Source organism: Perca fluviatilis, chromosome 13 (genome assembly GCF_010015445.1).
Source record: "Perca fluviatilis chromosome 13, GENO_Pfluv_1.0, whole genome shotgun sequence".
In the NCBI taxonomy this organism is placed as follows: Eukaryota; Metazoa; Chordata; class Actinopteri; order Perciformes; family Percidae; genus Perca; species Perca fluviatilis.
The window spans coordinates 855074-868302 of NC_053124.1; the positions used below are offsets into that span (position 1 = coordinate 855074).

At 40.8% G+C, this 13229-nt stretch overlaps 1 protein-coding gene across 1 annotated transcript; it reads right to left on the bottom strand.

The window, feature by feature from the left end:
- Positions 1-4201: 4201 nt before the first annotated feature.
- On the bottom strand, positions 4202-12876 carry LOC120571748. The gene is made up of 5 exons (XM_039820833.1): positions 12749-12876; positions 10653-11003; positions 9341-9445; positions 9218-9258; positions 4202-4345 (listed from the first exon to the last, which is right to left on the bottom strand). The coding sequence occupies exons 1-5, from the start codon at positions 12786-12788 to the stop codon at positions 4202-4204; spliced, it is 681 nt and encodes a 226-aa protein (XP_039676767.1). The 5' UTR covers positions 12789-12876.
- Positions 12877-13229: the final 353 nt, after the last annotated feature.

Sequence of the window (13229 nt, forward strand, 5' to 3'; positions counted from 1 at the left end):
CAGTAGAAGTCTGCATGGGATACAGTTTAATAAATCTGCCCTAATGTATCAGTTACAGCATGCCTTTTTCTGAAGCACAAATAAACTTGTGCTTCAGAGAAAGACAAGCTGTGACAGAAAAAGGCATGCAGTAATTGATACATTAGTGTAGATGTATTAAACTAACATGATCATTTAAATTCCTCAAGGTTTCAAGTATGCTCCGCAATAAGGCAAGGCCGGGAAAAAAGAGCAGTAAAGATATTTTGTTTTTTTTTACTGAAAGATCAGCCACAGCAAAAAACAGGACAGACCGAACGACAGACTGGACAGACAGGACAGACAGAACGACAGACAGAACAGCAGCAGACAGGACAGACAGAACGAGAGACAGAACAGCAACAGACAGGACAGACAGAACAGCGACAGATAGAACTGCAACAGATAGATTTGCTGAATCATATATTGCAGGTGTCCAAATTTGATTTGGAGGACTTGGTAGTTGATGTTAGCTACTGGTTTAAGGGTAACACAAACCAAAAGGGGTACTTGACAGGTATGCACTTCTGACAGTACAAATTATAATATTGAAATGTTTTTGAATACATATGATTTATAATGAAATGTATGTGACAGAATTTTGTGAGCTCCATGAAGCAGAGTATATGGAGATCCTCCAGCATGTCTCCGTTCGTTGGTTAAGCCTTGAATTCTGTCTGACACGGATTCTGAGGCGATATGGACCTCTGGACAGCTACTTCAAATCTGCTAGTATGATCCCCCATACTATTTTCATTATGCAGCTACTACAAATACCACAGAATTGTTAACTGTACACTTGTGATATTGACAACCTTTATTCACGATGGTAATTAGGCGAGGTTCAGGAGACTTCAGAAGGCGTTCTCTGACCCCATGACGGAGGTGTACCTACTGTTCTTCCAGGCCACCATACCAGTATTCACCTCATTCAACCTCCTGCTACAGAGAGAACAGTCCTCAGTATTTTTGTTTCATGACGAGGTACAATGGGAGAGTGGGATATGCTTCTGCTGTTTTTTTTGTTTAGTTTTTTGCTGCTTCTGGGAGCTTATGCAAGTTTCACTCACTGTTTTACACCTGTAAATGTCTGCGTTGTAGATGATGAACTTCATGGGTGTATAACTGCGTGTCAATCACTGCTCATGATCACACATTCATTTTACTTTGTGGGGGGAGGGGCTTAGGAGACCGTTTGGCCTCTATCAGAAAGGAGAGGAGGGACTGAGAATATGCTGATGTTCAAATTCTTTGGCTAAGTCCTGGATCTTCACAATCCTACCTACAGCACCTTTAACTATCATTATTCTTAATACTTCTAATTTTACAAGTGATGAGGTCAGACTACAGGGGAACCCCATGTCATGCTTTGCCTTGTACCTAGCCTTAGCCTGGTAAGGTTGTCCTAGTTTTTTGGGTTAACCAGAAGCTCAGCGTTAAAGGCTCCATCCATTGATCCATATCTTCCATTAACACTGAGCTTCTGGTTAGCCCAAAAACATTGGACTTCATGCCTAGTGTCATGCTGCTATTGTATGATCAGCATGACACAGCATTTCTGTTAACATGATTTGTTGTATCTGTGACAGGAAGAAAGCTGAATATTGGATTCACCACCAGGGTGAAGCGAAAACAAGCTACTGGATGATGGAGACATCACACGAGAGCAGATGGAACAATACCATGAAGCTGTCTTGGCGTTTCCAACCTATGCTGTGGACTATGGTCTAAAAAAGCTGCCCCTACAAGAGCCACTGCTCAAGCACGCCAAGTTCGTTGATTTTCGGCAGAAGTTGGAATGTGGCGTAACACCTGCGACACCTCCCAACAGCTCCAGCTACAGTGCATCACCTCCACCTCCCCCACCTTAAAGGTCCCCCCCTCCACTTCCCCACCCACCTCATTGACAACTCTCTCCATCAATGAGAAAGACGTCAACAGACTGTTCAGGAGACAGAACCCTAGGAAAGCTGCTGGACCGGATGCTGTCTTCCCATCCAGCTTGAAGCACTGTGCTGACCAGCTGTCTCCCATGTTCACAGACATTTTCAACACCTCACTGGAGACATGCCACGTGCCAGCCTGCTTCAAGTCCTCAACCATCATCCCTGTTCCCAAGAAGCCAAGGACCACAGGACTTAATGACTTCAGTCATGTGGTTATGAAGTCCTTTGAGCGCCTTGTGCTTTCCTGGACCCCTGCAGTTTGCCTACAGAGCAAATAGGTCTGTAGACGATGCAGTCAACCTGGCTCTCCACTACATCCTCCAGCACCTGGACTCTGCAGGAACCTACGCCAGGATCCTGTTTGTGGACTTCAGCTCTGCCTTTAATACCATCATCCCGGCTCTGCTCCAGGATAAGCTCTCCCAGCTTGGTGTGCCTGACTCCACCTGCATGTGGATCACTGACTTCCTGTCTGACAGGAAGCAGCATGTGAAGCTGGGGAAACACGTCTCCGACTCACAGACCATCAGCACCGGATCCCCTCAGGGCTGTGTTCTTTCTCCTCTTCTTTTCTCCCTGTACACCAACAGCTGCACCTCCAGTCACCAGTCCGTCAAGCTTCTGAAGTTCGCGGACGACACCTCCCTCATCGGACTCATCTCTGATGGTGACGAGTCCGCTTACAGGTCGGAGGCTGACCACCTGGTGAAGTGGTGCAATCAAAACAATCTAGAGCTCAACGCTCTAAAGACAGTAGAGATGGTTGTGGACTTCAGGAAGAATTCAGCCCCACCTGCCCCCATCAACCTCTGTGGCTCCACAATTGACATTGTGGAGTCTTTCCGCTTCCTGGGAACTATCATCTCCCAGGATCTCAAGTGGGAGCTGAACATCAGTATGTATGTATGTATGTATGTTGTATATATATATGTATGTGTATATATATATATATATATATATATATATATATATATATATATATATATATATATATATATAAGGGCTGTCAAACGATTAATTCTTTTAATCGCGATTAATCGCCAAATTTCTATAGTTAATCGTGATTAATCGCATGTTTTATCACATGAATAAAATTGTATTATTTTGCATTTCAGAACTGTTTTTAAGTACATATTGACAATGGAAAGCAATTCTTACCAGTGTATCTTGATTGGGAATCAAATGAAGTTACTTTATGAACTTGACTTTAAAATTTGTAATTGTTTAATATTTATTTACTGTAAACAAAAGAAAAATGTGTGAATCTGTCATTATTGCACAATTCCTCCAAGTAGGCCTACCTAACCTAACTAAGATGTAACACTAACACTTTGCTTATACAGTACAAACAAAATGGTCCAAAACCAGATGCCACAGCAGGACATTTGTAACCTTTACATTTTTCTAATAAGGAATGTAACAATTCTCCTGGACAGAAAAGGGGGTGGACAATGTCCCAAATGACAAAAACAGTCCAAACAAAATGATACAAACAACACAGTCCTAAAACCATATGCTGATATACATAGTCAATATAGTGTGCAGTAACTCCTATGTAAATAATTTTGATTACTCACTGACGTCCAGTGATCACCGGATAATGAGACAGCGTTTGCACTTTGCAGCAGTTCCAGTGTGGCTGCTTTCTCCGTGGAGTTCAGGCTGTGTGTGCGTGAAACTACTGCCCCCCTCAACAGCTTTTTAAAAGTAAACTTTCCATTCAGAATCTTATTGGCATCTATTTCGGCGTCTCGCGCTCGCCATCCACTCAAAGCGTAACGTAAAAGTGTGTGCAGCATGCCTGTTGTTTTGTTTCCGGTCTAGCTAGATCCGGTGTGGTGTTGTAGTTTTTCTAACGTTACTAGTTGTTGCAACAGCATGTGAAAAAACTAGTCACAAAAAAGCGTTAATCTTAGATCTTAGCCGTTAAAATGAGTTTCGTTAGCAGGGTTAATAACGCGTTTAACTGACAGCACCAATTTATATATATATATATATATATATATATATATATATATATATATATATATATATATATATATACTACTGATGTTTGTATATATATATACTGTATGTGTATGTAATATATATATATATATATATATATATATATATATATATATATATATATTTTTTTTTGTTATATATAATTTTTTTTGTTCAAAAGCAAACTACAAACTAAATAGTGCGGTATTCTAAGTAATGACAACAAAACTGTCGATACAAGCATTCTGTGATCACGCACCCACTCTTGCTGACATCATCATGGTTGTTGTATCCAAGAGAGTAGAGTAGTCTGGATCCCTGGAGGCTGGATCCAGACTCTGTAGGAGTGATTCTCGTGCTGGTGGAGAGTGGAGGCAGTTCTCATAGAGGTCAATCTGAACACAAAATGAAGTCAAAATACAGTAACAGCAACTTAACCACACATCTCAAATACTGTGGCACCAGTCTGGATATGTATTTTTGGGATGTGAAAACAGAAGTTTACAAAATGCAAAAGGTTTGTCCAACAAACAGAAGCTGTGTATTTATCTGCATTTTGGTGGAAAAATGAGGGCCAGATGTCACGTTACATTTGCGGAGCGATAGCGTTATCAGCGCCATGGGCAACCCTTAAAAGCGCCGCGGTGTACTTCAGCTTATGTTGTATTTACCAAACCTCCAGTTCATCGGGTAATCAGCGCCTTTCTCCGCCAACTATACCGTAAATTGCGCAGCATTTAAATGTACAATTGAATGGGCCACCAAGTCAGTCAAAACACGAAAACAAAAATTTAGCGATACGTGTTATTTCGTGCATTACTGTTGGGGAAATGTATGTATTAACTAATGCGCTGTACAAAGCGTTAAGTTGTGCTATGATATGACTGGGTGCAGACTGCGATATTCCCACAGCTGATGCTATGACTGAAATGATCCTGATGCCAATATTTGTAATGTAGAGGAGTTTAACAACTGCTGGAATGGAATGTGAACGTTGAGTCGGAGACTTCAATGTCATCTTTGATTTCTTCCAGTAACTGTAATATTGCATGGCTGCATAATCTGTAACGCTTAATGATTTTGTGTTCCCTCAAATGAAAAAGTGTTATCCTTGTAGCAAAAGTCTTTTCAGCTCATCTCCTCCTTCGTCTTACCGGATTGCTGCTGTCATTTCTCCAGAAGGCATATGCGAGGAAACACGCTGCCTGGTTTACTGCAACAATTCTCCACCCCATCTCGTAAAATACGGACGGCTTGGCCTTTTTCGTTGTTATTGGCGCTAAAAGTCTCCTTTAGCGTCATATAAAGCGCTTTAACTAAACACGCAGTGGGGTTTTTTGGCGTCCCCTTTTACGTAGTTAGGTTAAGGAAAAGCTTCGTGGGCTTTTCGTTTCCATGATTCGCGAGGAACGGGACGGTTGAGTTTAGGGAAAGGTTCGTGGGTGGGCTTACGTTTCCGTAAACGTTCTTCGGAACTGTCGCGATATTGTCATGCTGACGTCAGCAGGATGCATAAGGCACTATATTCTGCTTTTGTACATAAATATTCTCATCGTGTTTGTTGCCTGCTTGCTATCGTTTTGTGCATTATGCTCATTCATGGTCAGGTAGCGCGCATTCAATATTTCATATATGGTCTTTCAAAGTAAGTATCTCTGCACATTATTCATTTCAATCAGGAGAGACTTCGTTTGCAGATATGCAAAAATATTTATTGTACAACTATGATATTGAATGTACAAAGTCTTTTGGAGATTGGACTCCATCGAATTAATCATCTTAAAGGGGTAGGGAATAGGAACATAACCAGACACTGGTGGCGGCGGTGAAGAGACCAGAGACAGGACCGAAGAGGCGCAGAGCGGTCAGCGGAGAAACCACAACTACCCGGGGCGGCAGGGAGGCGGCAGGGGGAGGAGGAGGACGAGCGCTTTGCCTGAAACAACAGCTGACAGCACAAGGAGAGAACAGATTTAAAGCAGAGTTGTAAGGCTGTGATTGGCCCTTGAATCTCGTGGTTGAGTCTGATTGGTTTAACTGACACGTCACTTCTTGAACAGCTGATTTGATTTAAGAATGGAGTAGTGACTGGGGTAATGACGTCTTCCTGAAAGAATTTCGCGCTGAGCTTCATATTGTGCAATGGCGTCCACGATTCCGTTGTTCGACAATTTTAATTATTGACCATCTATCTCACAAGCTGCATTGCTCGCATCGGCTATTACTTTTATTTTATCTTGTATCTGCGGGGGCCTCATCAAGTTTTACGTTTTATTACTTCTATTTACTAAGATAAGAGTCGTTCATTTCCACTGACTTTCCTATGTTGGCAATATATTGGTGCAAGTCCTGCAAATCAGATTCTGTGCGTAAGTGCGTTCTTAGTCATGGGCGCGCCAACCTCAGCATGGTGCATATGGGTCGCGTGACCTGATGTCTGCATTGTGGTCATCGCAGCCTCCTATTTCATTGATCCTTCTTGCAGTATCCTATGTCTGATTTCGTTTACTTTTATCTGCGATGCCCGCTGAAGGTGAGTATTTTCTGTATCTACCCAGACACTTTCTATCTTATTAAAGATTACTTTAGGCGTACGGCCACATTTAAATTGTCGTGGTTGGTATTCACTACTTCTCATAATCGTCATCGTGTGGATGGCTTCTCTGTCTTAACCACTCTAGCGTCAGTTGGTATCTGAGTACTACTAAGGCACTATGTTAACAATACCTGCGTGACACTCGTTTTTTTTTTGCCAGTTAAGTTTGGGGGAATCCCTATCCTAAGTTAGGTGGTGGTAGTCCATCTTCCTGGGCAAACGGTGGTCGTTATTGTCTTATGTCATTGATTGAATTTGGCAGCAAGTTGTAGAGTTCATCTCTGCATTATGTTTAAACAGCATTCATCTTGCTATGGAATTCTCCTGTTTGCTACACCCTATGGATCTCATCTTAGAAGCATCTTCTAAGTATTCAGAATAGGGGCGGCTTACAAGGGGCTTATCAAGGCATTCATGTACGTCCCTGCAACATCTCGGCAGATGGTCTTCCTCTACTTAGTCTCTTACATTCGTCCCGATGTCAGCGACATCATCGCAACCCAGAGATCTCTCAGGCATAATCCTAGTAAGCATGCATATAACTGGTGGTGGTGTGTTTATGATCTCTGATCATTCTCACATTCATTGAGTGATTTTGCATAATCGTATGTTGGCATCTCTTCTACTCATGCTTTATTCTTATTTACACACCCGTACGCCGTGCGACAATCATACATACAGTATATAAATCAAAATGAATAACTATAAAACCCGGACGCAGCAGCCGAGGATAAGAACGGGCTAACCCGGATGCAGCAGCCGAGGTCTAAGTCGCCATGCCCGACATCAAGCGCAGTCAAACCCGGACACAGCAGCCGAGGTTCAGGTCGCCATGCCGACAACAAGCGCAGCCAAACCCGGTTGCAGCAACCGAGGTTCAAGTCGCCATGCCGACAACAAGCGCAGCCAAACCCGGTCGCAGCAACCGAGGTTCAAGTCGCTACGCCGACTTCAAGGGTAGCCAAACCCGGACGCAGCAACCAAGGCTTTAAGTCGCCATGCCGACATCCAGGGTAGCCTAACCCGGACGCAGCGGCCGAGGTTTTAAGTCGCAATGCTCAGTTGTCATTTCAGGATACGAGCACCACCCTCCTCCTCCCCTGCTCGTCCGGTCTTCACCCCTCACGGCTCCTGGGTTATCTTCCAGCAGGCCTCTCCCGCCGGCCTTCGGCGTTGGTCTTCGGCGTTGGTCTTCGGGCTCCTCACGCCACCATCGGTGTCTAGACTCCATCGGGGGGTTCATACTTCGGCTTCTACCCCTTTTAAAAGTTTCTCAGAATTTTTAAATGATGGTGGAGTCTAATCTCCAAAGACTGTACTTCACATTTCACACACATGCACAAAAAATCATTACATATCTGCAATGAAGTCTCTCCTGATTGAAATGTTGGCAGGAGCTTTGTCAAAGCAAAAACAGGGCCTATCAGCAGAATATCACACCCTGTGCAATTTGTAATCATTTATTTCTATACATTTATGTATATACAGTAGTTATTTCAAATGTATGTGTGTTGATGTGGGTGTGTTTGTGTATTTGAAAAGTGTTTTATTATGTACTTTATTGGCTTTTTTCTTTGCACAAATAAGAAAAATGGACAGACATTTCTGCAGAAAGAAATTCATATAAAATCTATTTTTGAGTCTTTTGGCTTCTGGATTTTTTCTATAGTAAGCTGAGACATGTTGCTATGGCCTGGGTGTAATTGTATCTTACCAGATGTGTTTACAGTATTTTATTTTAATCATTTTACAGATGTATGACTTGGACAAAAATAAAAAACCTCCATTCTATCCTCTGTAACTCTGTGTCAGTAAGGCCTAGAATCACCCCGACACTTGTAACAAAAACTGAGAGTGTTTCCTTTCCAATGATGTCACACCTCAGAGTGTCAAAGTATATGGGAGCTGTACCACTTTTAATTTGGGCATGTCGTAGACCAAAAAGCATGACATTTCAGCCGTTTTTTAACAAGAGGTCACTATTTGAGTTCATTACAGCTGTTGTGACACCCAGCTGACCACAGCTGTTCTCAGTGAAGAGCAAACATATCTCATATTAGATGTTTTTAGCTTGGAATAAGCTGCAACTTTAATATTCACTCTGATTTTGGCTTGGTTTTCATCTTAAAAAACGTATATATATAAATATTGGTTCTTTAGAGGATACATGTTCCACTATGTTTACCTCTAACTGTTTCTGCCTGCTGTTTGTTTCAATCAGGTGGACAGAAAAATGTCTCCAAATGGATCATCATGTTGCTCTATAACTGTTGGATTAAATAAAATAAAAAAGCAACTGTGTGCTGATAATAATCCAAGTCCGTCCAAGGGGTGTTCGCAACTTGTTTTCGAGACTCCAGGCTAAAAAACATTTATCTATTTTACACTTTAGTGGAGCATCACTACACAAATAAAATGTTTAAAGATGCTAAATATTCACACCTTTCCACTCTGAACCTCTCAAACAACATGTACTTACTTTATTTATTACTGTTGGTAGTGCACATGCACATACTTGAATTTAACATCTTGGATTGTAGTTTTACAGAACATGTATTGCAAACTGTGCGATTGAACTGCTGTGTTTCCTTTCCTTCTCTCAGTGCATCAGCAGCCATATTAAAAGCTAACAGTGAGAGTTAACAAAGATGGATGAGTTAGAGAAAGTCACCTCAGTCCTGGTGATGTCTGTGTTTCCTCTCTGGTTGGAATCTGAGGAACAGACAAAGTATTTCTCTCTATCTTGAATGACTAATTATTAAAACGGTGCAGATAATGTTGAAAGATAACTCACCATCAGAGTGCTTAGTCCTCTTTTTGTAGAAGAACAGCAGAACAGCAGCCAGCACCGCCACCACCACCACCACAGGGACACACACACCCAAAACCAGGGGGAGATCTGGAGGAGAGATGACAGGAGAGGAGAGAAGAGAGAGAGAGAGAGAGAGAGAGAGAGAGAGACCAACAGTAAATCAAATGAGCTGAATGGACAACAAGGCGGCTGCAACATGTATTATTAACCCCCATAAATGAAATAGCCTGACGCTGTCTGGTAAACATCACCATGGCAACAACACTGATGCATTAACAATATAAACTCCACTCCAGTATTGTAGTACTCAAGACCAAGACCGGTCCAGAGACCCTTTTTAAAGGTCTTGGTCTCGTGTCTCGACCGTATTCTTACTCGGTTTTGTATCGGTCTCGGTTAAGGGCACTCTGGATTTTATTTCAGGACCGGTCAAGACCCCAACTGCAGGGATATTGCTACATTGCCTGTGTATTGTCTGATTTATGCGTTAACATCATAACTGTGATTGGGTGTAATACTTCCTGCTTCAAATGCAACCAATAACTTGACTCATTTCTAATTTAAAACGTGCTACTGTTAACCCCTTCTCCCCTGTCCCTTTAACGCTCACTCCAAATAAAGTTAATATATATATATATATATATATATATATATATATATATATATATATATATATATATATATATGTATATATAATAGTAGATGACAGGAGAAGATGTTGTCTGTGATGTCATCAGTGTGGAGACCGATGGGACTGATGGTGAAGAAGGGACCTGAGAGATCTTTCGTGCTGTGTTGTCCAACTAATAGTAACATCAACTTCATATTTTTCAAATCAATACTTTATAACCATTTTATAACATTTAAACCAACAAAGAATATAAGTTCTATGCATACAAGCATACACATCCATGTATTTGGATGGAGCTGTGAAACATTAAAAACACAATCAAACCATCAGATAGTGATTGTAGAGATCCAAAGAAGTGGTGATGATCAGATGCTCCCTGCAGAGAACTCTGTGCTAACATCCATGTGTTTTTAATCCCACCCCCAAAACCCGAAGGTCATCAATGGGTTTGGTGCAACAAGATTCCAATCAGCTGCAGTGTGGGACCGTCTGGAGTTCATCACATATTTTACACATCAACTGTTAAAGGAGCATTTATCAGAGTTCACAATGATGAAAATATGCAGCTCTAAATACAACTGTTAGACTAAACATGTTGAGTTATTTGAAACATCAGCAGCTGTCAGTGAACAGTTAATAACATGACTCTCAGTAAAAACTCACCATCTGTAACTCGGATCTCAATCTCCTGGTATGATGATGAGAATGAATCTCTGACCAAACCACATCTGTACCGTCCTGAGTCAGACTGAGTCAGGTTTCTGATGCTCACATACAGAATTATTTTAGATACTGGAAAACCTCCTTCTATACATTTAATGCTGTATCTGCCTCTCTGTGCTGTGTCCTCTTCTGTGTCAATGAGAATGTCTCCTTCTTTACATTGGTCCTTACAGAAGATTCTCCTCCTTCCAGAGAAAGTGAAGGAGCATCTAACTGTGATGTTTCCTCCTTCAGTTCCTGTACTCTCGATGATTTCTGCATTGATGAGACCAATGTTTCCATCCTGCAGTGCTGTTAAAAAGATGAACAATCAATAGTTACTATCTGTACTTCCTGTAAGATGTTGCAGTCTGTTTTGTTTCACATTTCCATAAATCATACATAGATCCCCACAGTCATACTGGGAGCTGCCCAGTTCAACCAGTCTGTGACTGAGGGGTAACAGTTTAAAACAACAGAGATCTGGATTCTTTCAGATTTCAAGCATTAAAATAATCTCACAGTCTGACTCTGATTTAATGTTCCCCAGAGAATAAAAACAACTCAAAAAGCAATGAAGTGATTCAGTCAACAATAATGAAACACATGGAAACATAATATAATAAAATGTCCACATGCAATGTCAAAATAAAAAAAGGAATTAAAAACAAGATGTATTCATAAGCTGTAGTTTTCAAAATGCTGTTAGACTGTTCAGCTGTGTCTTCCAGGTTTCTCTGTGTTTCTCCTCTGTAAGATGGCATTCATTCATTTAAAATGAAGTAGTTCAGAGATCTTCAACAGGGGGTCCGGGACCCCTGGGGGGTCCTCAAATTCACTGCAGGGGGGCCTCCAAATTATTGCAAATTTTAAAAGTTTTTTCATCAATTAACTCGAACATATGATTAACAAATATAAATCCCCACTGATGACAGGCTTACTGATCTATACGTAAGGTAGTCTCTACGATTGCCATCCACAGATACAGTTAATCGTAAAGATTCACTGTACCACATGTATGTGTAACATTAAAATCATGCAAACAATTATTATTTAAATGGCTTAGTGTTCTATGCAAAAAAGTATGTATAAAGGCTTTAGGCCGCCCTACACGTTATTATAGGCCCAGTTTAATATGTAACTTCATTTTATACAATATATGTAATAGGGGGTCCCTGCTCCGTCTCTCTTTCAGTTAAGGGGTCCTTGGCTTAAAAAACGTTGAAGACCCCTGAAGTAGTTTATTAGGTAGTTTCCTTTTTTATGATCAATTTCTTTTTAAACCAAAGTGTTGGGATGGGTTACAAGTTTGTTGAGCCTCACAGAAAATCAATGAGTGGCATCTCATCTCATTATTAAAAGAAAACATAAAGTCAGAGCCTGTACTGGTGAGTTGATCACCTTCCTTCCTCTTTCCTCCCTTCCTTTCTCTCTGTGAACCTCTATAGGTTTAGATCTGGAGTTTCCTGTGATGTGAAGCTACAACAAACTGTAGTCAGGGGGAAGCAGCAGAACTATTTCCTCTGTTACAGTTAGAATACAACATTAATAACTGCTTAGAAAACAAGTACAGCACAACAACAGGCACAGGTCAAAAGTGAATTAGATTAATAATAAATAAAAAGTTAACTAATACCCAGCAGTATGTAAAGTATTTAAAATGAGCTCCACCTTTACCCTCTGCGATATTAACGTGATGAACACATGAATGCATTAATAAGTATAATATTATAATCTGCATTATTCTAAAAGGGGGCATTCTGCATAGTGAGAACTTTCACTTTTGGTACCTTAAGTACATTTTGATGATAATAGTCAATTTATTCACACTGTATTTCTACTGTTATTCAGAGTAAAAGATCTCATCACATCCTGTTTAACCACAGAAACCAACATGATGTTGGGCTAATAAGATGTGTTGTAAGAGAGTTTACTCATGAGAAACTGTTTCCCTTCTGCTGCAAAGTTGAACTGAGCGACTGTAAATGAATAAAATAAAGAACAATTTCAGAGTAAAAAGAGACAGAATGATAGAACTAGAAACTGAGTTTACTCACTGAGGAAGAAGAAGCAGATCAGAGACTGACAGACGTTCATGTTGGAGGATCTGATGGTTTAACGCTGCCTCTCTTTCTTCTTCACTGGTAAACCAGGAACTGTTCACTTCTCTAAATGATGGAGTCCCTCCTCCAAACAGATCACACCCCCCCTCTACTCTCCTCCCTTCTTTGAGTGTTTCTGGTTCCTGGATGGAACTTAAAGAGGCATTAATGTCATATTTCTGTCTACACTGCTGAAACCCACAGAGATTCCTCAGTTTATAGTTAGATATTTCTGTCTACACTAAAAAAAAATCTCCATCTTTTTAAATAATTTTTGCCATTTTGTCTTTTTTTCATTTAATGAAACACACCTGCCTACCTGGAGCAGATGACCAATTATAGGAGGCCGGCTTAGAGTTGCATAACACTTCAAAGGTAACTACAGTTTTTTTTAACCTTGACCCCATGTCCTCATGCATTTGTGTCTAATAGAATG